The sequence below is a fragment of the Crocodylus porosus genome, unplaced genomic scaffold, assembly GCF_001723895.1.
Source record: "Crocodylus porosus isolate Cpor-Errol unplaced genomic scaffold, CroPor_comp1, whole genome shotgun sequence".
In the NCBI taxonomy this organism is placed as follows: domain Eukaryota; kingdom Metazoa; phylum Chordata; order Crocodylia; family Crocodylidae; genus Crocodylus; species Crocodylus porosus.
In genome coordinates this window covers 12,858,913-12,883,066 of record NW_017728924.1, presented here as the reverse complement: position 1 = coordinate 12,883,066, position 24,154 = coordinate 12,858,913, and the positions used below count along the sequence as shown (strand labels likewise).

The 24,154-nt window shown below is 44.3% G+C and overlaps 1 protein-coding gene across 2 annotated transcripts in view; it reads right to left on the bottom strand.

Annotated features, from left to right (window-relative positions):
- Positions 1-24,154, bottom strand: part of LOC109313679 (vascular endothelial growth factor receptor kdr-like) — a 169,778-nt gene that overhangs the window by 110,808 nt on the left and 34,816 nt on the right. For both annotated transcript variants that reach the window (XM_019540354.1, XM_019540355.1), the window contains exons 2-3: positions 6,707-6,803; positions 2,337-2,557 (exon numbers count right to left, since the gene is read on the bottom strand). In XM_019540354.1, coding sequence (XP_019395899.1) covers positions 2,337-2,557; positions 6,707-6,803 — 318 coding nt within the window. The remainder of the gene's footprint in view (positions 1-2,336; positions 2,558-6,706; positions 6,804-24,154) is intronic.

Below are 24,154 nucleotides of genomic sequence, written 5' to 3'. Positions count from 1 at the left end.
GCACAGGCTCTCTAGGAGCTGCCATTCTGGGCGCTTGGAGCTAGTGCCCCATTAGCCCACCCCATGTTATGCTACTGCTGTGCACATTTCGAGAGTGGCTGAGCTTGGGCCGTGTTCACTGGTAGATGGGAATCTTGCTCTGTCAGGTACTGTAGGACCTGGGGACTGTAAAGACTTCCCTAATACTCTTCTGATATAAGTTTATCAGGGGTGACCACCAGGATCTGGGGGAACGTCTGTTCACCAGAGCGCCCCAAGGGATGACGAGGTCGAACGGTCACAAACTCCTGCAAGACCATTTCAGGCCGGACATAAGGAAGAATTTCTTTACTGTCCGAGCCCCCAAGGTCTGGAACAGTCTGCCAGCGGAGGTGGTTCAAGCACCTACATTGAACACCTTCAAGAGTAAATTGGATGCTTATCTTGCTGGGATCCTATGACCCCAGCTGACTTCCTGCCCTTTGGGCAGGGGGCTGGACTCGATGATCTCCTGAGGTCCCTTCCAGCCCTAATGTCTATGAAATCTATGAAATTTCCCTAATTAATGCATCTGCGTAATGCAAAGTATGAGTTCTCTATATACTTTATGGCTTCATTTCCTTTTGATAATGTGGGTGAATTTTGGATGAGGGCTTGTGGAGTGAAGAGGGGGAATGACACAAGTAAATTACATCCGAGTGTGGAGACAGTTTTTGGGTGATTTGGATACAACGGTAATCAAATGTTGATTTCATAGGGGGTGCCAGCACAGCCAGTTTTGAGCAGTGCAAAAAGACATCCTGCAGCTTTTACAGATTAGCTCTGTGCTGATTGCTTCCATCGCAGGCAGGAGTTTCATAACTGTAGATATTTTCTTAAGGAGAGAACTCAGGCAGTCCCAGAAGGGTGCATAAGATTTCCTGCACGTGTTGCCATTAAAGCATTTTGCATTGATGAAGTCCCGGTAAGCCAGCAAAGGCACTGAATCAGAACAGAGAATTGTGTTTTCAATGCACTGCTTCCTGCCGTTCAGCCATTGGGTCGGGTCAACAATATTATATGGGGGCATCTGAGCAATGTATAATGAGAAAAGGAAACAGCTCAGCACAAGAATCAGGGCAGATAAAGAAACCAGGGCATAGGCCAGCAATGGAAAAGAATCCCTGACTGAGCTGTAAGGGAAACACAAAGGGAAAAAGAAAATGAACATAGGAACTAAACAAGTAATGCAAAGAAAGCTACTTTTGGACTCTTGAAAGGGTAGAAGATGACTTTTTAGTAGAGAAAACAGAGGCAAGAACAATTCAAGTGCATCAAGCTATTATAAGTCAAAGAGTTCAGAACTGGGGCTTGGAAATTTATGTACATCACAATCCTTTCTGGCTGGAATTCAGGCCTTTTGGGACTCCTATATTTCAGCAGAATACAAAATACATGAGATGATCAGAAGTGGGCAGCTATTGCAAAATATTTTCTGTGAAAGTTTGAATTTTTAACTGAACTGCCACTCTTATGCCTGTTAGCATTCACTTGCCATGAATATTCGAGCAACCAAGTGAGAAGTGGATTTCAATAACTGCATGCATATTTGTGAGAACTGAAAGATAAATGAATCAGTATAATTATCTGCAGCGTTGGTACTGGGTGCTCTTGCCCAAACAAGGTTCAAGAACAATACCACAACCTGTATCCAACTCAGCCACATGGCCTGCATTCAGAATATCTATGATTCACCCGTAAGTGGATGAAAATGTAAGTGTCATATGAATTTGAAAAAGTCATAATTTTCTCATGGCTATTCCATTATTGGAAAAAGGCTAATCTAATTGATCACACTGCATATCATGGATTATTCATTTAGCTCTAGAGAATAACATGTGTTATCTTCCAGTGTTATTTTCATATGCTGACCCAAACCAAGAGTGGTACAGAAACTGAGGGAAGTTAAGGGAAGAATAACAAAAAATGGGCACTGGGCTGGAAGGACATGCATTTGAGAGACAGGTTTTAAAAGCAACATTGATATGGCTTAGTTAAGTGATGCTTTATGGGGAGCAGAAGGCAAAGAAAAGTCTACAAACATCTAAGTACCAGAGCTGGAAAGAATTGGACAAGGTAGGTCTTTTCCTTCTGCAACTCCTGTGATCCCATGATGCCAAGAGGGCCCCACAAAATGAAACCTCCTCAGGAACTTTATGCAACAATTTATTTGCTGCACCCTTGGCTTGGAGGTAAAAGGGAGTTGTTAATGCACCTGACTGGTGTGATTTGGCTGGTAGGTAGCCAATGGTTAAATTTTAGCGGACATTGTTAATATGGCAAGGTGAGCAGAAGCTCCAAAAGAAGGAAGCTCTTACCTTTAACAAACACATATATCTTGACCACCGGGCCTTTGCTAGAAGAGAAGCTGCTGTAACCACAGGTGAAGTAACCGGTGTCATTGGCGATGGCTTTGCTGGTTGTAAGCCTGCTGCAGGTTTCCCCTGGGGTGCCTGGGCACTCATAGCTAGATACGCGCCATCTGTTGTCATCTTTGTGTGGTTCATTTCCTCGCAGCCAGGTCAAGGTGGCTGCTCCCCTGTAAGCAGGACACATTGAAACAAAAGTTTCTGTCATGGCTTCAGGCAGCATAATCTTGGTTTTGGCCTTGGTTCTCTGTGGCCAACTGCTGTAGGTGATACCAACTTTCATAAAGCTGGTGATGAATGATAAAGGCTTTTGTGGTGTATTTTATGACCTGCTTGGGTTTCCAGCACCTTCAGGGAGTTAAGCGTAAGATGGGATTACCCTCCACCCCTCTCCCATGTAGGGCAGGTTTCCTGAGAGAGGCTAAAGAAATGCAAGCCCAATTCCTGTAAAAAAATAGTTTTTTTCCCTGTGAAGGAACAACTTTTGAATGTGAGCTTTTTTGAAGTGGCTAAATTTATTGCTACAAAAACATTAGAAGGCACCAGGTAAACCTATAAATTTCTCCTGAATTGGGGCACTTTGCATATTCTGCCAGTTAAACTGCAATAGATTTTCCTTCCACTCTTGAGTCTGGAAGGAGAAAAAAGACTGCTCATGTAACTCTGAATCACGAGTCTTGTTTAATCAGCAGCAACTGCATCTCAATTATGGGAAGCATCTAGAACAAACTGGATTTCAGATCTCGTGCTTGAGAAAGACTCAAGATTTCCACTTGGCTCTTCCCTGCTATCAGATGCAGGAGCTACCAATGCAGGGCAGATGCATCATATCCTCTGTTTAATCTTGTGTCCCGTCTATGATGGTAACTAATGTTAGATACACCCCACACAGCGCACATGAATACAATGGGCTTTGCTATAACTTGATCCAAAGCCTCCTGCAGCCAATGGGAGTCTTTCCATTAACTTTATTTGGCTTTGCGTCAGGGTCCCTACTGTCCAGCGACTGCCCTGGTGAGAGCTCCAAGAGGCATTGCATCTTAGGGAGGCACTCCAGGACTTCTGGAAGAAACTCAGACTAGTGTCACTCCACCGATGCGCTTTTATAGGTTGTAGCCTATGTTCTCCTTGGGTCAGTGTGGAGGGCAAAACAATGGACCTAACCTCCCCTGGAGACCTTTGGGGAAGGCAGAGCTAACCTGATGCTGCTCCCCTACCCCCTGGCTGCTTAGGCCGGGTGGAAAACTACTTATGCTCCTTCCCTCTCCTTCACCCCCGCTCAAGACATGGCGTTCTGGCTTGCGCATTTTAGAAAGTACACTCAGTTCACCCAGGCATGAGTCAGAGGGACTCTATTGACCTGTGATGGTTTCTACCCCATGAAGGAATGAGTAAAAAACTCTGGATTTTTCTCACTGAGAACAGCAGCGGAGACAAATTCCAATCATCCTGTGTCCATTCAGAAAATGTGATTTACTGTACTCCTTAGCGCATCCTGCTGGGACTTTGCGCAGCTAATTTCTCCTTCAGTGAGTCAGTGCCAGGAACTTCCTGCCTGCATAATGGGTGCGAAAAGAGTGGATATGACTGCCATCATGCACCCAAGAATCCTTAGCACAGACATCCTCTCGGCTCTCAGCTCTGTCTGTCCTTCTGTCGCCTTCCTGATGATGCTGGTGCAGGGCTGAGGCCTCGAGGCGGTTCCCAGCAGGCCTGAGAAGGAGGGTGCTGGGAAATACATGCCTGTCCTCTTTGAAGTGCAGCCTCTCCCACATCGCTACCGAGCACTGCAGTGAGGGTGGAGGCCCCAGCCTGACTCATCCCACCAGCTTCCTGTGATTCAACAGGGCAGTGCAGACTTACTGTCCAGCCATTTTTTTTTTCTTGGTCAGGAGAATGCAATCGTGAGCTCTTCCTCTCCTTGATTAATTAGCAATGGAGGGATTTCTGACAGCGCACAACAGCATTCCTCTGCACCCCAGGGCACTGCCAAGCAACATGTAATGCTCTCCACCCCCAGTGGTCACCCTGCTCTCAGGGAAATGTTTTCACTATAAGGTTGGGACACTGGAGGAGTGGCTCCAAATCCCAGAGGCAGTCACATCTAATGGTTACTGCAGAGATCAGTCATAAGCTTTAGGTGCCTGTCCCGGCCCAGTGCACAGACACAAGGTGATGGCTGCAGAGTGGGAGACCTAATTTCAGCAGGAAGGGAAGTTTGCTCTCCTCTCACATCTTGCGGCCTCTGTAGGTACTACTAAACAAACCTTTCTTCTCTCCATTGCCCCAGTCTGCCCCTGTCTAGCTCTCCCCTGTGAAGCAGGAATGATTTCCAAAGGTATATTTTATGCCAGCTTTCAGGAGCTCTTGCATGGTGGGCATGTATGTGTATGCAAAAGGGGCCAATTTGTGCCTGCTGCTATCCTGACACGCAGGATTTCATATTTCAAGCCAAGGAATCAGAATTTGGGCTTCTGTTCTCAGCTGGGGAAGAGAGTTGTCTCATGGCTTTTGGCAAGCAACTTCCCTCCCCCCTGCCTCAGTTTCCCACATGGATGTGGTGAGTTATACTTCTCTCCATCACAGACATGTTGTGGAGATGTATTACTAATGTTTGTGGGGCAGCTTGAGATCATGGTAGGTGCTACAGACGTGCTAAGCACATAATCATGTATTTATTCCTTCATCTGACAATGCCAAAACACAGCTCCACTCTGTTAAACTGAAGGGCAACGAGTTTAAAACAACAAAACCGAGGCTCTCTCTTTCATGAGCATACAGCGCTACGTGGAATTCATGTCTGCATGCTGTGCTTGAAAGAAATCATGTGGCTAGATTTTTAAAGGACAGTTTAAACTTTACAGCCATCACTCATGTCTGTGGCTTGCCAAGCTAAAAATATCCCAATAAGGTTATTTTGACCTTTGGAGCCACAGTGCCAGCTGCAGGTAGCAGGAAAAAAATCTTCCTGAACTATATAAAAGCTGCATTTTATGGCGGATGAGTGTTACAGTTTTAAACATTGTGTCCTTCCATGGCAGAAAGGGCAATACTGGGTGAGATGGACTGACTGGGACAAAGTCAGAGGGGACCGATGTCTCCGTGTAAATTCCAAGTTTGCAAGATAATGACATGGCAAAGTGAATCTGAGCTGGCAGTAACTTGAACCCTAGGGGATGGGCTGGTGGGGAAGGGAGTGGAGCTAGAGGTGGGTGACAAAGGCACCAGCCCTCAGCACTGATTTTGAGGGGCCAAAAGAATGGTGGTGGCCGCAGCCACCACCCAGGGCACAGAAACTGCTTGTTGGGTCTCTGGGCAGTAAGTGGCAAAACAATCAGCAAGAAGATTGAAAAGAAAGATTGTGCGTGGCTTGCTTAACACTTCCTGCCCCTTGGGCAAAGCCCTCCAGTCTTCTTACGCTTTCGTTTGAGTGAGGTGTTTTTTTTGCTACTGCCTTGGCAAGTAGATCACAATCACAATGATTTATGCCCATTCACACCACCATCTCCAGGCCTCCTGTCTGCCCTGCCATTATGCTTCCATACAGCTGCGAATTCCCTTGCTCCAGTTGGATTTGCTGCTCCAATGACCAGCCACTCAGAGCACCCAGACATTTTACAACTCAGATTTTTAGAGGATCATCTTCCCATAACCACAAGCCCTGATCCCAAATTTGGCACTATCCCTGCAGAGCTAGTTTTATGCACTGTGGCAGTGGATAAAGAGCCTCTATAATTTATGATCAAGAGACTCACTTTTATGAGGCCTTGCTACCTTTGATTTAAAGGGTAAGATCTATTCCAGCAGGATGGGCCTTTAAATATACACAAACTGCCTGCTGTTTATTTAATTGTCATCTATAGGCTAAACAGTATTTAGGGTTGCAAAATGAAAGGGCACAGATAAAAAGGGGGCTGATTACCTGCTGTGGCTATCTAGCTGTCAGTTCCCTACACAAGGGGAGTGAAAGAGTGAATCTGTATTCAGCAGAACTGAACCTTGGCTGGGTAAATACTTATCTGAATGTGACCTGTGACGTCTCCAGCTAAAATTATGGATGCCTTCCCATTTGATTCTTTGGGAGCTGAATGAAGCTCCTCTGCAATGTAAAGCTGCAAAAGATTTGTGCTCTCTCCTCCCTGTTTCATTAGAGTTGGTAAGATACTAGTCCATACGGAAGTGCATGGGAGGGGAAACGTAGTGCAGCTTCCCAGCTATGGCTGAGTAGTGCCCTTTTCATTTCTCCATCCTGAGATACTTTGGTGCTTAGGGAGCCAGTAATTATCAGAAAAATCTGACACTGCTACAGCAAGCCTTACCTGCATGTTATAGTGAAAGGATCTCCTGCTTTGATTATAATCTGATCTTTTGCAATGCTTAACTCTGGTTTCCGTACAGTTGGCTCCTCAGCAAGACCTGGGCCAAAACAAAGGAGAAAATGTGCATTTAGGCAGGATACTCAGTGTGTACATTTACATCAGACACAGCTGGATTCAAGGCAGTCTTTCCAAAGCTCAGGTACTGCCGGGAGTACATTTCTCTTTCATTTATATGATGTGATGCTGCTGAAGCCTGGGATTACATGGTGTTAAGTGACAGCAGATTTTGGCCCTTTAGATTTGTTTTTCTGTCTGCAAATCACATTTTTCCCTGTTGATTTTCTCTCTATTCCTGTTTCATCTGAAGCTGGTTCCCCCTATGTGTACTGTCGGTTGAGGGTACAGTAAATCCATTTATTTCACAGGGCTTACACTAGCAGAAAAGTGGGGTGAATCAGATCCCCAGCAAATAATCCAAATTGACAGATAAGATACAGCTTGGGAAATGTGTATTTTCCTTTCATGAAGTAGAGAAACAAGAAAACTTCTAAGGAGCACCTTTCTTTCCTTCACAAGTCTGAAATATACACTATATATAACCGCCCCCCAGCTGTACTCCAGAGCAATAGGTACAAACACTGCCATATATTTCTAGCAAGCTCTTTTGTTGGGGACTCTCTAATTGCATGCTGTAATAATGTTTCACAAGGAAAATTTGCAGCTGTGTTTTGCGCTCCCTTACCACTGTCACTCGGTGACATGGTTTAGTGGGCGGAGGTTTTTCCACAGAAGAGCTGTCATCCTCTCTTCCAATCAGTCAAATTTCCTATGACTGTAATACCACAAGAGAGAGAGGATGCCAATATGCTGTGTTTTGCTCTCTCAGTAAATCACTTGATTAATAAACATCACTTAGCCTTTTTCACCTGTTGATCTCCAAGCATTTTACATGGGATTGCTGAATGCTGTTACCCCTCTCTTAGGGATGGAAAAGAGATGTGCTCACAGGCACACAGTGGACAGAGCACAGAGATCAGTCCACTCTTGCTGACTCCTAGTGTGGAGCTCTGTTCAGGGAGAGTCACTGCTTCTCCCTTTCTGGCAACACTGAATCTTGCTTTTAAAATGATTCTGTCAACTGGTTTCAGGATCCTGAGTTTAGATTTTTTTTTTTTTCAGTGTTTGACAAAACTTCCTCGCTGGAAATGGTCTCCATGGTGAATTTAAAAAAATACAATTCTAAAAAAATTGATGTCTCACCCTATTATGCGGTGAAGCCAAACACAACAGCAGAAAGTGAAAGTGACAAGAAACAAAAGTGAAACTGGCCAGACTACTTGTCCTGTCCAAACATAGCGTAATCAGTGAAACCACAGATATACTTAGATACGTTTCTCACTTTCCAGGGCTAGGACATTAAAGTCTTAGGTTTTCTTTCCCTTCATGCACTTCAAATCTTTATCTTCCCCCTCACATTGAACTCGATAAGTCAGAAAGCCTTAGCTGGGCTTATAACAAAGGCATTTTACTCAGCAGAATAGCAATGATAACATATCTAACTAAAGAAAAATATGCACTGGGGTTTAACTTTTCAACTGGATGGAAAAGTGATTTGCTTCCACCCCACGCCCCTCCTTTTCCTTTTACAAGATACATGCAACGTGTTCTCAGCGCTGCATGTTCTCTCTGCAAAAGGAGCGAACTGAATCACTCCCACTTAGAACAATCTGTGTTCCTACATGAGCCGTTCAGACTCCCTTCACAAACCCAGCAGACACCAGCTAATCACTGGTGGGCTTTCTAAACAGGGCTCCACTTAAAAGTGTTTTGCTAGAAATCCTCAGAAGGTGGCACTGATATTTCCTGGCCTGAAATCTCTCTTCTCCAGACAAGCTTCTAAGCCTGTCTTAGCCACTTTTGGCTGTTGCTAGAGATGCCCTGGAACTTTTTGTACCACTACAGATATTTTATCAGTGTCAGTCAAATTTTGTATCAGGCCAACATCAAATGTGCTCTCCAGTTTCAAGTGTGGTGATTTTCCCTGCTCTTTCTCTAAAAATTGTTACTGTATGTAATGTGACAGGGCCAGAATAAACTACTGTGTTCCACTCCAGAGATGGCTGCATTTTAATAGCAAGGAAAGAGAGGTAGTTAGCTGCATTAGTCTCAAATCAGGCAGAAGGCAGGGTATAGATGCAAGTGATTCCTGAACAGTAATGGGCTGTGCATTAACATATTTAGTAAGAACTCAGAGGGAAAAGGGGGGTCGTAGGCCGAAGACCCAGAACTTTTTACTAAGGACACAAGCATTCAGCTTAGTCTTCTGCAAGCAGCTCACACCAAGCATGCCCTGACATTTAATGCAGAGGCCCAGAACAACATAGCCTTCATATGAATCTGGCTACTAAGCGTTTCAGCTATTTTAGGACCTCTAAGACAGCACATTTATTGTGGCAATAACAACCTGTAAGTAGCCGATAGCACTGGAAACACTTCTTGGTGTCATTTTGTTAGCCATCTGCAGTTTATTTCAGTCCTGTTGTGTACATGGCTGGCTTTTTCTTAAGAAACAACCACTACCATGACTCATTTCTAGCTGTTTATGTTCTGGCTTCAACCAGGTGCTGCTTGGACTTGAGACCTTGACTCTACTGGAGTTTGTAATAACCCCGCGCTTGGTGCCTGCAGTGCTTATATGGGGTTTCAGGGGTGCATTATGCTGGCTTGGCACATGGGGCAGCATCGTCCCACCAGATCAGTAGCATAATATGGAGGAGCTGGCACTGGCTAGTTAGATCCGAGTGACTGTTGTAACAGGAGAGCAAAAGGAGTCCTTTGGCTTTTATATTTGAAAGTGTTTTTGTAGACGGGCGGGGGGCAGTGCTTTTCAGTCCCAGTGTTTATATTTCTGAGCTACTTCTTTTACCAAGTTTGCTTTGGCCTCAGGAAACTGAATAAAAAGAACAAACACTGTGTAACTTCAATGCTTTTCTGTCCCATGTGGGGCTGGGGGCAGGAATCCCTACCACACACACACTTCATGGCTGCAGCCAGGTGATGGGGGGTATTATAAACACAGCGTGTGTCCTCGTCTGTGTGCCAGAGTTATAGTAGTAAGGACAGGAGGAGAAAGTGAGAGTGTAATGGAGAGATGGGGGTGGGGGGGGGAAGGAGGCTGCTCTGATTTCTGATTGCCAGGTACCAGTCACCAGATGGGGGGACATTAGATGCCTTCCAGGATCCCACCAAGGCCTGACTTTGTTCACATGCCAGATCACTGTGCCGTTGGCCCTGAGATTGTTTTTCTTAGAGGTGAGGTCAGGGGCTACCCCGGGATGTGATGGGAAACAAGAAAGGGAGTTACCCTATTTTCATATTTGTTTTATTTGTTGGAGGCAGCTCAGGGGGCTGAGAAGTTCGTGTTATTCTGAAAGCAACTTCCCGCAGAGAGTGGCAGGCAAATAAGCTAAATCATCCTTAACAAAAACATGCCATCCTCCTCCACAGATCCTGCATCCCAGCATTTCCTCACGGCTGGGTTTTGCCACTCATATTCAGGCTGAACAACACTGTCAGTGGCTCTGCCCATGGAAGCAAGGCACCACATAGTTTGGACTCATAGAAAATCATAAAACAGGCTAGGACGGGATTCAGAAGGTCAGGTGGTCCAGCCCCCTGCTCAAGGAAGGGAAATATCCTGCCCCCTGAGCAAACTTGAGGCAGACTAGGAGAACAGACCCCTTCTGGGGCTGATGTAGACTTAGCATGATTAAATCTAATCTTCTCCTTGTATTCAGGCAAGTTCCTTAGTGTTTGTGGCTTGACCAGTACATCTCTTGGCACTAAGCAAGACCATTAATACTGCCCATGCACCGCCATTGGCAAGAGGCCAAGAGATAAGACCCCAGTAGACACTTGAGAGGCTCTGTCGTGCCTCCCCAGTGGAGGCTCTGATTCCAAAATCTGATCTGCTCTGGGCAGACCAAGGTGCCCTGTTGAGGTCAATGGGCTCCATCCACCCAGCTTTGGTGGCAGACTTTGGGCCTAGAACAACATTCTCCTCTCCCCCAGTAAATCATTCTCATCCTGCTTCTCAGGCTATGAGGGTCATAAAATTGAAAACAAGTGCTGGTGCCAACCACCTCATTACCATAGCAAACCTACAGCGCTGGGTAAGCAGGAAAGCAATCTCCTCTCTGCAAAACGATACATAAAGGCAACAGGAAACTGGCATCTGTGCTGGCGTCTACGCCTTCCATTTTCTCTTCCTTACATCAATGGTAAGGATGTGGTGCTGAGAGGAATTTCTGGGAAGCCGTGGGTGGCGGGGGTCCATGCTTTCCTGACTCAGGATCACGCTCCCTGGGCCCAGAGTGCTCCCGCAGCAGGTCTAGGATTGGAGTAAGGAAGCACGTGGCTGCAGAATTAGCTGTGCCCCTGTGGCCTTCTGAATGATTAGAGTCAGATCTGTGCACAACATCTGCTTTGGGCAACTGTGTCCACACTCAGATTTCAGAGGTTTTTTTAAAATCAGAAAATGGCATTATTTGTATGAGAGGGACACATAGGTACGATCAAAGGCTCCAGTGGACTCAAACAACAGAGGCACTAAGGGCTGTAAGGGCTTTGGCCAAGGTCACACAGCTGGCCAGTGACAAAGGCAGGAATAAAATGATGTCTCCCTTGATTCTGTATCCATTTCCCTGGCTACTAGGCCTTAATGGGTACAAGAGCTCAAAATTCATAAATTGCTCCCTCCTCCCCACCCTCCTTCCTCTGATCTGATGTAGCAACCCAATCATGACAACGCCTGGGGACCAAGCTGAGTGTATTGCAAGGGCTGATTTGGGAATTATAATGTGGGAGAGAGGGGGAGGAGTAGGTTTACAACTCTTTTGCTTGTAATAATCCCTAGCATCATTTGCAGCACTGATAGAACCGATTTTCTATCTATAGACTTGACCGTGACAACCTCCCTTTAAGCATCATCCACGTGGTGTAACTACAGTGATTCCCTGAAAGGAACACCCCGACGTGCCTGGCGAGACAGACTACGCGTATCTGTTGCACACTGACAGCAAATGTCAGTGCAAAAACTGAAGTGAGGGCCTGTATATCCCTTTCACACAGTCGAGTGCAGTGAGGAAAGGAAGCTGTAAAATGATACCCAAGATGGCATCAGATGCCAAGGACAATTAACAAGCAAGCAGAAAGCCTTTCTGACACTAAGAGATTTTACTCTGAAAGGACTGAATATTTTGCACAAATCAGAAAGGGTTTTTTCCGAGTTACAGCATAGATTAGATATGTGGCTCTGCATTGACAGAGGACTGCAAATACAATGCCCTCAGCTAGCAAAGATAACACACTTGGTTCCGACTTGAGCATCGTCACTGAGGATAGCAATTCTGCAACTAAAAGCATAGCTAATAATTGTATAGCTGAGGCAAGAGACAAAAATCAACCCCGGCTTCTTTTCCCATAGCAGCTTTCCCTTTGCAGGGCTCACTGAAATAAAATGCAATGCAGTATATTTTTGTCAGAAAATTCAGCAGATCCAATTTGGAGCCCATGGAAGGAGCTCACTGGATGAATCAGAAGATGTTAAGTCTAGCTAGTCAGTGAGTAACCACAAGCCTGTAATCATTTGACGGTTTAGGGTAGAGGTCACCCTTGGCAGGAGAAAAGAACCAGCAGTGTTAACAGCTCTTTTGAGGTTAGTACAGCTTTTGCAATATTTGGTGCATTTATTAAATCCCCTGCTCCTGGATGTATGTGATGATGACAGAATCTCAGCTTTCATTGCTTTAGACAAAAATCAATTTCTAGCACTTTTGCTTGTGAAAGAGGCTCAGACATATGACCCAGATGTGCTGAAAACCACCAGAATGGAAATAGACATCTTGTCTAATTTTTTTCTTAATTACACTATTTTGGTGCACAGTGAGAAGTGATTTTTGGAATCCCAACAGCTAACAATACTGATAGTAGAGACAGACATACAGTTAGGTGAGACGCCGTGTTTGCTCCATTTGGAACACACAGGCGCCATAACTACAAGGATCCTGGACTGCAACGTAGGAAACCTGGGTTTAATTCCTTGCTAGGGCACAGACTTCCTTAATGATGCTGGGGAAGTCACTTCATCTCCCTGTATCTCCGTGCCCCATATACTGGGAAGAGAAACACTCTATTAGAGCAAGGGCTGCCCTGTATTGTATGTGTACAGTGCTTACTGCAATGAAGCCCTCATTCCAGCTGAGACCTGGAGGGGCTACCATTGTATAAATAATCATCATAATGTTAGTTGATGTACATATTGCTGTGCTGAATGCCTCTGTTTATATTAAGGACTTGGATGCACATTAAAAGCTTGTGATAAAAGCTGCCATACACAGAGGTGGTAGAGATGGAGCTTAACAAGTGGCTAAGACTTATCTTAATTCATCTTATGAGAGCCAGTGATGCCAGAATAACAGTGCCCCCTGTGCTTGTGCTGGCACTCGCACCATTCCCCACGTGTCTGAACTGGGCTTATCTTGAGTTACACAATCCTTCCAGGATAATTGCACTGCTGGAAAAAAAAATCCACCGAAACTTGATGTAAAAATAAATGAAAGACTCCTCAAGCCACCTTCCTTGAGAAAACAAAGCTCCTTAATACTGCAAGAGCAGGTCAGCAGCCACCTGCCAAACCATCAGCCCCAGGAAGAGATGTTTCAGGCACACTTGTTTATAAGATTGTTGGAACAGTGGAAAGTTTAGACAGAAACCCTGTGCCAAATACAACAGAGGCAAGATATTTAATGGCCTCCAAAAAGGAGGCCCTGGCTGTGAAGTAAGGATTCAAAAGACAAAAAATATTGCTGATAAGTCTGTCAATATAAATTTGCCAGGGAAATGGGTGTGGATCTTTGAACTATATCAGTTGATATCAGGCCCAAAGCCACTTCTACAAGCCATCCCTGGAATCCTGTACAGGCTCAATGCAGTCTGCTTCTTTACTGCCACTGCCTGCACAGCTCTGTTCATATTATTATCTTAACACTGCACTACTTGTTCTCTTTGCTACTGTCTGGGACAGCAGGAAAAATCAGGGCTACTGCCACACCACAAAGCCAGAGACTGCCAAACAAATCGGTGTCTCTGTCTTTTTGGGAGAACTCCCACCAAGAACTAGGATTGAAAGCAGAAGGGAATGTCATTGTGGCAACAGTGGAAAGGGCAGTGATTAAACCTTTCTCTTAACCACAGATTAAATTAATCCCCATGTTGCTATTTAGTATTCCAGGGATGAAGAGTTAAAATGCACCTGTCCTGCTGCTGAAAATCGCAGGTACCTGACAACCCACTGATTTCAGTGCAATGTTAAGTGGATGATGGCCACACACCAAACCAAGATGACGATTAGCAAGGAAGAGGTAAAGTACCTGAGAGATTTGTGAGAGGATCTAAGTCATGCAGTAGATGATTTGCAATGGACAGTTTCTCTTTGTTACAGAATATAAAAAACTGCATTTTCATCATTGCACACTTCATTTACTGGAAAGAAAGTCTTATATACCCACACTGGTAGCAAGGATTTTAAACCAACCACTGCACTATGTACTGAATTTTCCCAAGTGATAAGTTCTCACATCTCAATGAGAAGTAAGTGGAAGCTGGCAGTGCTCAACAGGAAATCCCCTGAACACTATAGAGGTTTTAGAGCACTGAGACTGAGAGTTAAAATCACTATATAACTATAAGCAATAGACATTATATCCATTGTGTCCCTACACAGCAATTCTGTTCTTATTGTTTCTATTACAATACTGCCCACAGGCCCCATCCAATGTCTGTACCGTATAGACACACATAACAACAGAGCCCTTGCCCTGGAAAAATTACAATTTAGAGAGTAAAGACTGGAAATGGGTAGGAGAAATGGAGATGACATATCAACGCCTTGGATCAGAGATCACAGAGAGTCTGTAGCAGAACCAGGAGCTGAACCCAGGTAGGGGTGTGCGAAGCGGGCCCTATTCGATTTGGATTCGTATTCGGCCTGAATCAGAGACAGGGATTTGATTTGTTGATTTGGATCACTGTCCCTCATTTGATCTGGCCAAATCCAAATCTGAAGATTCGATGCTGATTTGGAGAATCAGTGTTCAGACATAGATACAGCTTTAGAAGTTTTTTCTATGTACCTCGCGGTACCAGCATGGCTTGTGATCGTTGTGAAGCTGGGGTGCATGGAATGTCCCACAGGAGTGCGGGAAGCTCTCCATGTGACAGTGAACCCAGAAGTGGATCGGAAGTACTTCCAGTCCGCTTCCGAGTCTGCCAAGGGGTGTGCAGGGCCCCCCTATGGCTCGGTGGTTGGCCACGGGGGGACCATGCGTGCCCCCCCCAGACCCAGAAGGCACCAGTTGCCAAGCTGGGGGGGGGGGAGGAGGGCCCTCAGCACGCTCTTCAGTGGACCCATGGTGGACCAGAAGTACTTCTGGTCCACTTCTAGGTCTGCTGCTAAGTGCCCTGGGGAGCCCCCTGCGCTCCTGTGGGACACTCCATGCGCCCCAGCATTGCAGCATTCATGAGCCACCTGCTACCTAGAGGTATGTAGAAAAAACATTTAAAGCTGTGTCTATGTCCGAATCTCCGAATCTTTCCGAATTGATTCAGAGGGTTCTGATTTGATTTGGAGAGATTAAAGGGTCTTCTGATTCAATTTGGATTCAGAGATTTGGCCACCAAATCAGGCAAAATCTCTACTGAATCGAATCAGAGACAGAAGCTTTGCACAGCCCTAAACCCAGGTTTGCTGAAGTGCCATTTGGTAAATTGCTAAAGACTCCTTTTCCCCCTCATCGTTTTCCTGCCAATGGTGCCATTGTTGTTCTACAAGCTGAAAAGTGAATGACGCTGAAGGAAAATATCTGATAATATTAAAATATAAAGAAGGCTTTTTCTTTTTTTTTTTTTAAAGAGCAACACAGAGTCACATGTTCCTTGCTCACTCATACCTAGAAATGCTCAGGGGTGTCAAAGGGAGAGTTCTGTGTTGGCACAGCATTGGCAGCCTCAAGTTGTGGATCCAGTCCCTAGGAACGGTTAATAAGTTAATTCCACCCAAGATGGAAACATCAAGAGCCCTTCTGTTGAGCTTTCATAAATATTCTAATGGTAGCATTAAACCACAATACCACCAAACTGCAGGCCTTTGTTGATTTTCCAAGCAGGAGGAGCTAGTGTTTGTTTACCTGATTCACAAGAAAGTGGCCCAGTTTGCCCCATTTTTGTTTTCCACACAGCTCAAGCCACAGACAGTAGTTTGGGCGTGCCCACCACTAGTGTCAACACAAATAAAATTATTAGTGCCGAATGGCTGGGAGATCTATCCTATCACAGTAAAAACAGCTGTGAAATACAGCCACCATTTAAAGATAAGATAAGACTCCATAGATTTTCCTGGGATTTATTACCGAGACTTCCTCTAACACTGTCTTGTCCACAAATGGCATTTTCTGATGAAGTGCCACGGGGTCACTCTGACTTCCTCCTCTAATCAACAGAAGCCCTTCAGAAGGGTCAGCCACCGCCTGGTGTGTTGATATTTGGCACCTCTGAGTTAATGACCAGGACCCACCGGCCTTTGTTTTTCTGAATTAAAAGCGTAACCTTCATGTTCTGACCACACCTACTCGCAGAAGGTTCCCAGAGCAAACAACGCCATACATTTTCCTGGCTCTCCATCTTCCAGATCACTGTATCAATTGCAGATTTATGGAAAGGGGCTGCAGAAGGCAGCATTAGGTCAAGACTGTTTGGTCTTTAACTGCAGCAACTCATTAATCAGAGCCATTGTTTTCTCCTTGACATGAAGTGTAGAGTGCTAAATAATGACAGGGATATCACTGCCCAATGCCCGGTTTGAATTATGGAAGGAGCACAGGAGTGTCCTTTCTTTCGAACGGTATGACAAGTCTACGATTTAGAACTACAGACATAAAATAAACATGAGATCTGGGAAAGGAGGTGACACCATCTGCAATCGGCTGCAACGTGATATGCACTCAAGCGTGGCTTAAAAGTATTTGGGAAATGCAGTAATCTCATGTCTATGGAAAAAAAGGCTGGGAATGTTATTTCATGGCCAAACTAATGGAAAGTCCTCTGGGAAAGAGAAGACCTGGCATGCCTCCATGCTGTACAAATATGCAGCACCAGAAGGAGGGAGAGCAGAGGCCATGTTGATTGGAGGTAGGAGGGTCTATCTAGAAAAAGCCAAAAACAGGCATGGGCCTGAAGGAGCCTGAGGCCTCCCCACCCTTATCCCCCTCCTAGAGGAAGCTTAAAGGTTTCATACGCTCCCTAGACACTATAGCTAAATCTGAACTCCAGATACAATCGTGTGAGAAGCACATTTTCTAGGCCCAGGAGTTTAGTGCCAGAGACAGGACTAGTGTTCATCTCTAGAGTGTATGGGCAGCAGTAGAGTGGGATCTTACCCTACAGCCCTGCCAATGGCCTCGCCCCAAAGTCCATGGACGTCAATGTGAGTATTTCCCCTTAGTGCACCTACTGTTGGACTTCAGTAATAGCGTGGAGCAAAAACACCACTACAGGGGAAGCAGGACTTCAGACTCTGTCCTCTCAGTACCATAGAAATGACTCTCTCCAGCCAGCAATGGCCACAGCTAAGGTAGTAAAGGGCATTTCACAGAGCACCCTCAAACGATGCTGCTGTCTTAACCTCACCTCACTGGAATTGTCCCAACTGGAGCAGGGAAGAGGCTCTGCCATAGTCTGCCAGAGGCAAGAGTAGATTTGGACCATGATTTCTTTCTTTCCCCTGAAGCAGTGGGTGTTAGCCACTAACAAATGCAGGACAGAGGACTTGACAGGTGTCCTATGGCCTGATTCTCCATCGAAAGTCCCACATCCCTGTGTTACCTTCAAATAAATTCTCCCCAGAGATGAGCTCGGGGAGGGGTGGTGTTTGCACATTGATGGATAAATCATTTCTACTGCATATTAGTCTGACATATTAAAACCTGCACAGCATATTAGGTTGTCTACCGTGCCAAAAATGCTGTATTCAATTTGTATTAATCTAATCAGAATTGCTCCACACAGAATCATTTGTACGCCATGCAGAGTTACTTAAGAAAGTTTTGGATGCAAAGGAAAGAATATTTTAAAACCCCTTTAATTAAATTACTCTATTATTTTGAGTACCTATCAGCAGATTAGCTCATTTATCAAAGGTGACATGCCAGCCTGAAAAGTCAACAGCAGTAACTTGTGAATTTCATGTGTGTCATTTATTGTAGCACTAAATGCTGTGTTCACTCACACATCACTGGGATTAAACTTGGCACCTCTTTATATTTCTTTCAGACTTGTTTGTTTTATAAAGCTGCAAATAATGAAAGCAATAGTTGTGCTGACTCTAGTCCAAGAACTATTTCCCAACCTGCTAATATGTACAAAAAAAAGAATAAGACTTTAATGAAACATATCTTGATATAAGACAGGATTCCCCCCCGCAAAACAAAACAAAACAGATAAGAAGTAAATCTGTACCTGTCCAAGAAATTATTTCTCTCTATTTCCTTCCTAAGGTTAGTATTTATATTGGATTTTTACACTTTACTGTTTCTTTAAGAAGAATGGCTGGTTTGTTTGTTTTCAAAAGGAAAAGCATTATCAGGAAAGGCTGCTTACATTAATATTAGGCTCCAATTGTGTATTGCAGAGGTTACACCTTTTAAATTTTATTTCTGTTATAGTAGCAAAAATCACTACCTTCCAAAAAAGAGCAATGGATTTCCTACCATTATATGTTTCTTATTTGAGACACTTGGAAAAACTTCTCATATCTTATGCTATATATCACTCTTGACTCATCAACAGGTTTAGAAGTTTCCTAAATATCAGCATATACAGTTATACCAGTGGTTCTCAGAGGGTTGTGATGCCCTCTACTGGGCACCACGGGGTTAGAGAATAGTGGCAGTGCACATTACCTGCATATTGCCCTGCTAGAAAGGCAAGGTAGAGGGGAACTGATTCATGTCATCTTTTTTAAAAAGGGAATCTGTTTTTAAAGAACTGGCAGACTTTCTTAGTCCTTATCAGAAGCAGTGAATAAGTCACCTGCAGCCAGCAGAGGTCAGACTTTATATTAACAACATCAAACACTAAGGAAAGTTTTCTCTTGGAAGCAGGTTAATGGTCCAGATCCTCAGTTTGTACAAATCAACATAGCTGCACCCAAGTCAATAAAGTTATGCCAGTTCTCATGGACTGAAAATCTGGCCAGGTATCTTTAATTGCCATATACAAAAGAAGAAGAAAAAGATAATGATATAGGTATAAATCTCATAGAATTGCACATCATCTCCAAAGTACTGTGTAATTATGGAAAAAAATTATATCTGGTTGGTCTTGTTTTAAAAAAAGACTGAGATTTTTACTTGGTCCAGAAGAAATAAATATTCAAGGGAACTGGGGAAAAAAAAATGTTAGGATTAAAAATTTGAGGTGCACAACTCAGAAAGTTGGAAAGCCTGACTCGGCCATTATGTAGATTAAAGCATTGTTCAACATTTATTTAGAATAGTCCATAAATGGCTACTGCTGAAGGACTTTCAAACTGAATCAGTTTGGGGCGTTTACATACTTAGCTGGAACACTGCATTCATTCAGGTTCTGCATATAAAATACAGTAATGTGCAACACAATAACTAAGTAAATAGAATATAATAAGATACTGTACTCTCACTGGACTCATTTAACAGCAGAACGTAACAAAGTGCTATACGTATTCATATTATAGACGTTAAACAGTAGTTTGGAAGAAGAAATGAAGCACTGAGACCCTAAAGTGAAGTTGGAGGGATGGCAGGGAAAATTAAGAACCTGATTTAGCTGTCCTTAGGCAAAAATGCATCAGGGTAATAAAAATGCAAAGGCACTGCCTGTTCAGTCCTGCCATGGGTATGAAAAAGGAGAGAGAGAGAGGCATCTTTTCACACTGAGCCTTCAGACTACTGATGGGCTCCCATACAGTGCCTCCCAAAGTTTATTGCTTCACATACCACATTTCTGAAATATCGGGGGTGGAGTGCGGCGGGGAATGTGTCTCACACATATCAGGTTCATGCATTATCACTGGGGAGCCCCTAAACAAAGCACAACTGAGTCCCAAATGGGAATGGTGTTTAATGGTTTTGGATTATGAGAGACATCACTAGTTCAGTCTTTGGAAGGTGGCTTGATCAGGAGCACCCATGCAACATGGATCCATGCAACATGGATGCCTCTTCTTCCTAGAAAACTTCAACTACTGAAATTATTTGTTTATAGTAGGGTTCAAATCGGTAGAACCAGATACGGAGTAAGAGGAACATGGACCAATAGTTTGCTAATGGTGTGTGAAAATTCTGCCTCGATAGCTTGGTAAGCCAACAAAGTATTACCCTTGCTAATGCCAGATTTCAGCAGGAGCACAAGGCTGACTAAGACAATAAGTAAAGGAAGCCAAAGTTCAAACCTTTTGAACAATGACAACCCTCCAGATTAAGCTTGTTTAAAGAGAAAACAACACCTCCAAGCTCATTTGCCTGTCGCAAACTATTAAAAAGTATCTCTCTTTTTCTGGATTCTTTGATGTTAATGTGGAGACTGATAGGTTGATGTGAAGGAAGGAAACACTCAGATAGGCTCAAGGGGCGCATTTAGATGTGCATGAATGCACCTTTTCTAATGCACATTAAATGTAGTACCTCCAGTGTGAGGTACTATATTAATTCTCATCAGACTGTGCTAATGCACAGTAGTGCATTCCCACTATTTTTAGCGATGCTTAATGCGCAGTGGAATATTTTACTATGCATTAGGGTAATATCACAGCTTTTTACATGGCACTTTACTGCACAGTAAAATAGTCTACTGTGCATTAAAGCGCATGTGTAGATGCACCCAAGATGCAAAGTTTGAATCCAGATTTCCAACACCTCAAGCATGAGGGATGTTTCCTAGTAGGATTTTACTTCATGCCCAGTGTGATAGTTTTGTCAAGTTTCTTAAGATTTAAGTAAATATAGCAATGCATTTGTCCTCTATTCCCTCTGCTACTAGTTTCCTTATTTACCTAACATTGCCATTTTGTCTAAATCTTAGATGACATCTCTTCAGACTATTATTTTGTCAAGCAGTACCTTCTGTGACAGGGTACCTGGATCTTACTATACAAGTAATAGTCTGAGTAGGAATCATGTCATTCAGATTTTTCTCCAGAGGCCTCAGGATTCTGACCACAGGCAGACATTCACCTGCTTTTACTGTTGCAAACTGTACGATTATTCAGAGCCAGGAGAAAATCTCTCCAAAGCCGAGCTGTATCAGTATCTCCCAAAGGAAGTGGTCCAGCCCTGTCATTAGGGATATTTAAAATTAGACTGAACAAAGGTAGCCTTTGGGGAGCATTCATATGCTGGCCCTAAATGATTTACAGGGATCTATCTAGAGAGTCTCACATGTCTCAGGAGTCCCACTGAGGGTAGTTTCATGGCCTCTTCGTACCTCAGATAACCTTTCGGTGTCAGAGCGCAGAGAAGGAACTGGCCTATTGCATCTCTTCTGTCTCTGCCTTCTGTATTATGTGGCTGATTCAAAAACAAGATGGACTTTCTGGTGTGCTCAGTGAATCTGGGAAACCCAGATGTCAGGAAGGAGTCTCTTCTCTCAAATCTGATGGGACTGTCTAAGGCAGTGGTCTCCAAAGTGGCGTGCGCAAGACAATCCACTGGGGTGCAGGAAGAAATATTAGAGCTTCTATTTATATTCAAAAAAAAGGAAATTAAGCTTTACTAATACTTAATATATGGCTTGACACTGGCGCCCTCACTCGGTCTGTATGTCAGACGGTCACGTGTCACGTACGGTACGCGCGGTATCCCGAGGGAAGAGTGGGAGTTCCACAATGCGGAGGGGTTGACAGTGGTGCCCTCACTCGTTCATTCGCTTTCAGTGTATTGCAACATATATTGGGGGTGCGTGCTCAAAAATTTTTTACTGATAGGGGTGCGCAATCAAAAAAGTTTGGAGACCACTGGTCTAAGGAGCAGAGTGTATCAAGAGATGGATATCTGCTTTGTCCTTGCTTTTGTGGCAAATTCACCAGGAAAACCAGAAGTCCTGTACCAGCTCCAGACCTTCTGCCTGCCAGGACCTCTGGGAAGAATTTGCTGTTCTCTCTAGAGCAAAAAGGCCCAGGGATACTTACCTGGAGTTTTTCACTATCTGGGATTTTTTGTGTTGTTCTTCAGAGCCCTCCCTCCGTGCAGTGCTGGACCACAGCCAAATAGCTCCCACTGGGAAAGGAAGGAGCAAAGGCTCCTTCTTTAGCTCTTTGTGCCTGTACTGGAGTGGGCTGCATAAAAACCTGCCACACATGCAGCACTGATGGTTAGGTAACATGGAGCTCTGCCCTTTCTGCATCTGCAACACATTTCCCCATCCTCTGGATCTCTTTCCAGACAATACGGTTAGTTGATACAAGTTCAGTAAGGAACGAACCCTCTGAGTTCCCTCTATGCCCTTGCTAACTGGCCTGGAAAAGTAGCAGGCAAAGGAGGAGAAAAACTAGAAGGAATTATGACTCAGGCCATGAAGTGTTACATAGAAACCAAATGATAATGCACCCTCAATTAACTTTCGACCACTGTTGTTGTTATCATTCTTCAAGTTATAAAAACAGAAGCAGACGAGCCAAGCCCTCCTGGGATCACTGCTATTAATTCTGCACACTAAACTGAGACGTATTTGATCAAACTGCCTGGATCATCTTTGTCGGAAGTGGGAAAATTCTAAGCATAGGATAAAATCCGCCCAGTGGGTAATTCTTTCTTTTTTAATATACCCATTAAGAAGACCAGGCTTTAAGAAGAAATCCCGGTTGACCTGACACCAAAATCTGTTTTCGATCAAATCTCTGCTCCTTTTATGTTTGCCTCATCTGTGACCGTCTCAAACAAGGGTTCTTTCTTTTTTTAAAGGGACGGGAGATTGCTATTTTAAAAAGACAAGATAAAAGTTGTTTGTCTGAAATGGAGAGAGAGCAAGGACCTAACAATATTCTTAAAGTACTGTCACCTTTTCAATTACAGCTCCTGAGCTGCAGGCTCTGTGCGTTATCTGTTGCTTGAAGTTGCAGTACATTGCTTGCAGTACATTGCTTGGTCTCTTCCCTGGTTTGCATTAAGCTGGCAAGTGCCAGTCAAACACTGGAGATGGCTGCAAATCATTTTCAAAATCTTTCCTAATGACAAGCTCCACTATGCCACAGAGCTGTGCTTCAACTGTTTCCTTGTTGCCGCAGCCGCAACGTTACCCTTACATGACCCCGATGTCTCCCCAGTTTGTTAGGCTTGTGACATAATGTTTTTGATGGCAGGGTCTAGAGGAATTCTGCTTCTGGCAAGGCAGGAATCTGCTTCGCATTAGCACTGCACATATTTACTGAGTCTCTATGCAGCACGGCTGCTTGTTGACAAAAGTCCTATTCCCTCGCTGATACCCAAACTGGCTAACCTTGCGTGGGAACACTGAGAGGAGGAGCAGGTAACTGGGCCATCCGTCATTGGAACAAAGCTTGACATTTCCCCAGAAACACGGCTTTGGATGGGTGGCGTGCTCAGCCTGGAAGCCAAATACAGGCCTGCTTCCATAGTGCTCAATCCTGAGCTGGGGGTCGTCATTGCAAGGGGTTTGAGACGGGAGCAGGTAGAGGGACTCTTCCCTGTCCCGGTGCTGCTCTGAACATGGGTGAATCCTGAGTCACTTTGGCTTCAACAGCTGCTGTAGCCTCTCTAGGTCAGTTTGGCCAAGCCACCCTCATGGAAGGCTTTTCAGGCACAGAAGCAGCAGAGACACTCACAGGTTTGGGGACCCAATGAAAAAGGAGGCATCTAGACCTCTGTCTGAGCTTTGTATCCTGTTTCCAGCCATTCTGCTATAGTCAATAACTTCCAAAGCCCCAGAAGGCACAGAGGATTTGCTCAATGGGATCCTTCTTTCCAAATGTGTTTTGTTGCAAAAGCACTCATGAAACAAAAATGTTTCCAGGTGCCCACTACCTGACCCTGCTTCCTTTGGAGTCAATGTAGCCTTTTAGCAACATCTTCCCAATCCTGAGAGAGTTTCAGCATCTTCCAGTTTCACCTGAGGATGAAATCCAAACCTTTCCAGGTTGTGTTTTCATGGAGGAACAGAGATAGATTCACCCCAAAATGTCCAGTAATTGAGGTGCTCTGCTGGAATGTAGAAACCTCAGCTTTAAGGTCTTGCTACACTCTTCCTACTTGAACACTGGCCTCCTACTTACGAGGCGACTGCCTTTCTTCCAGGCTATTTAAAAAAAAAAAAAATTAATAGAAATTTTTTGTGTTCCAAGCC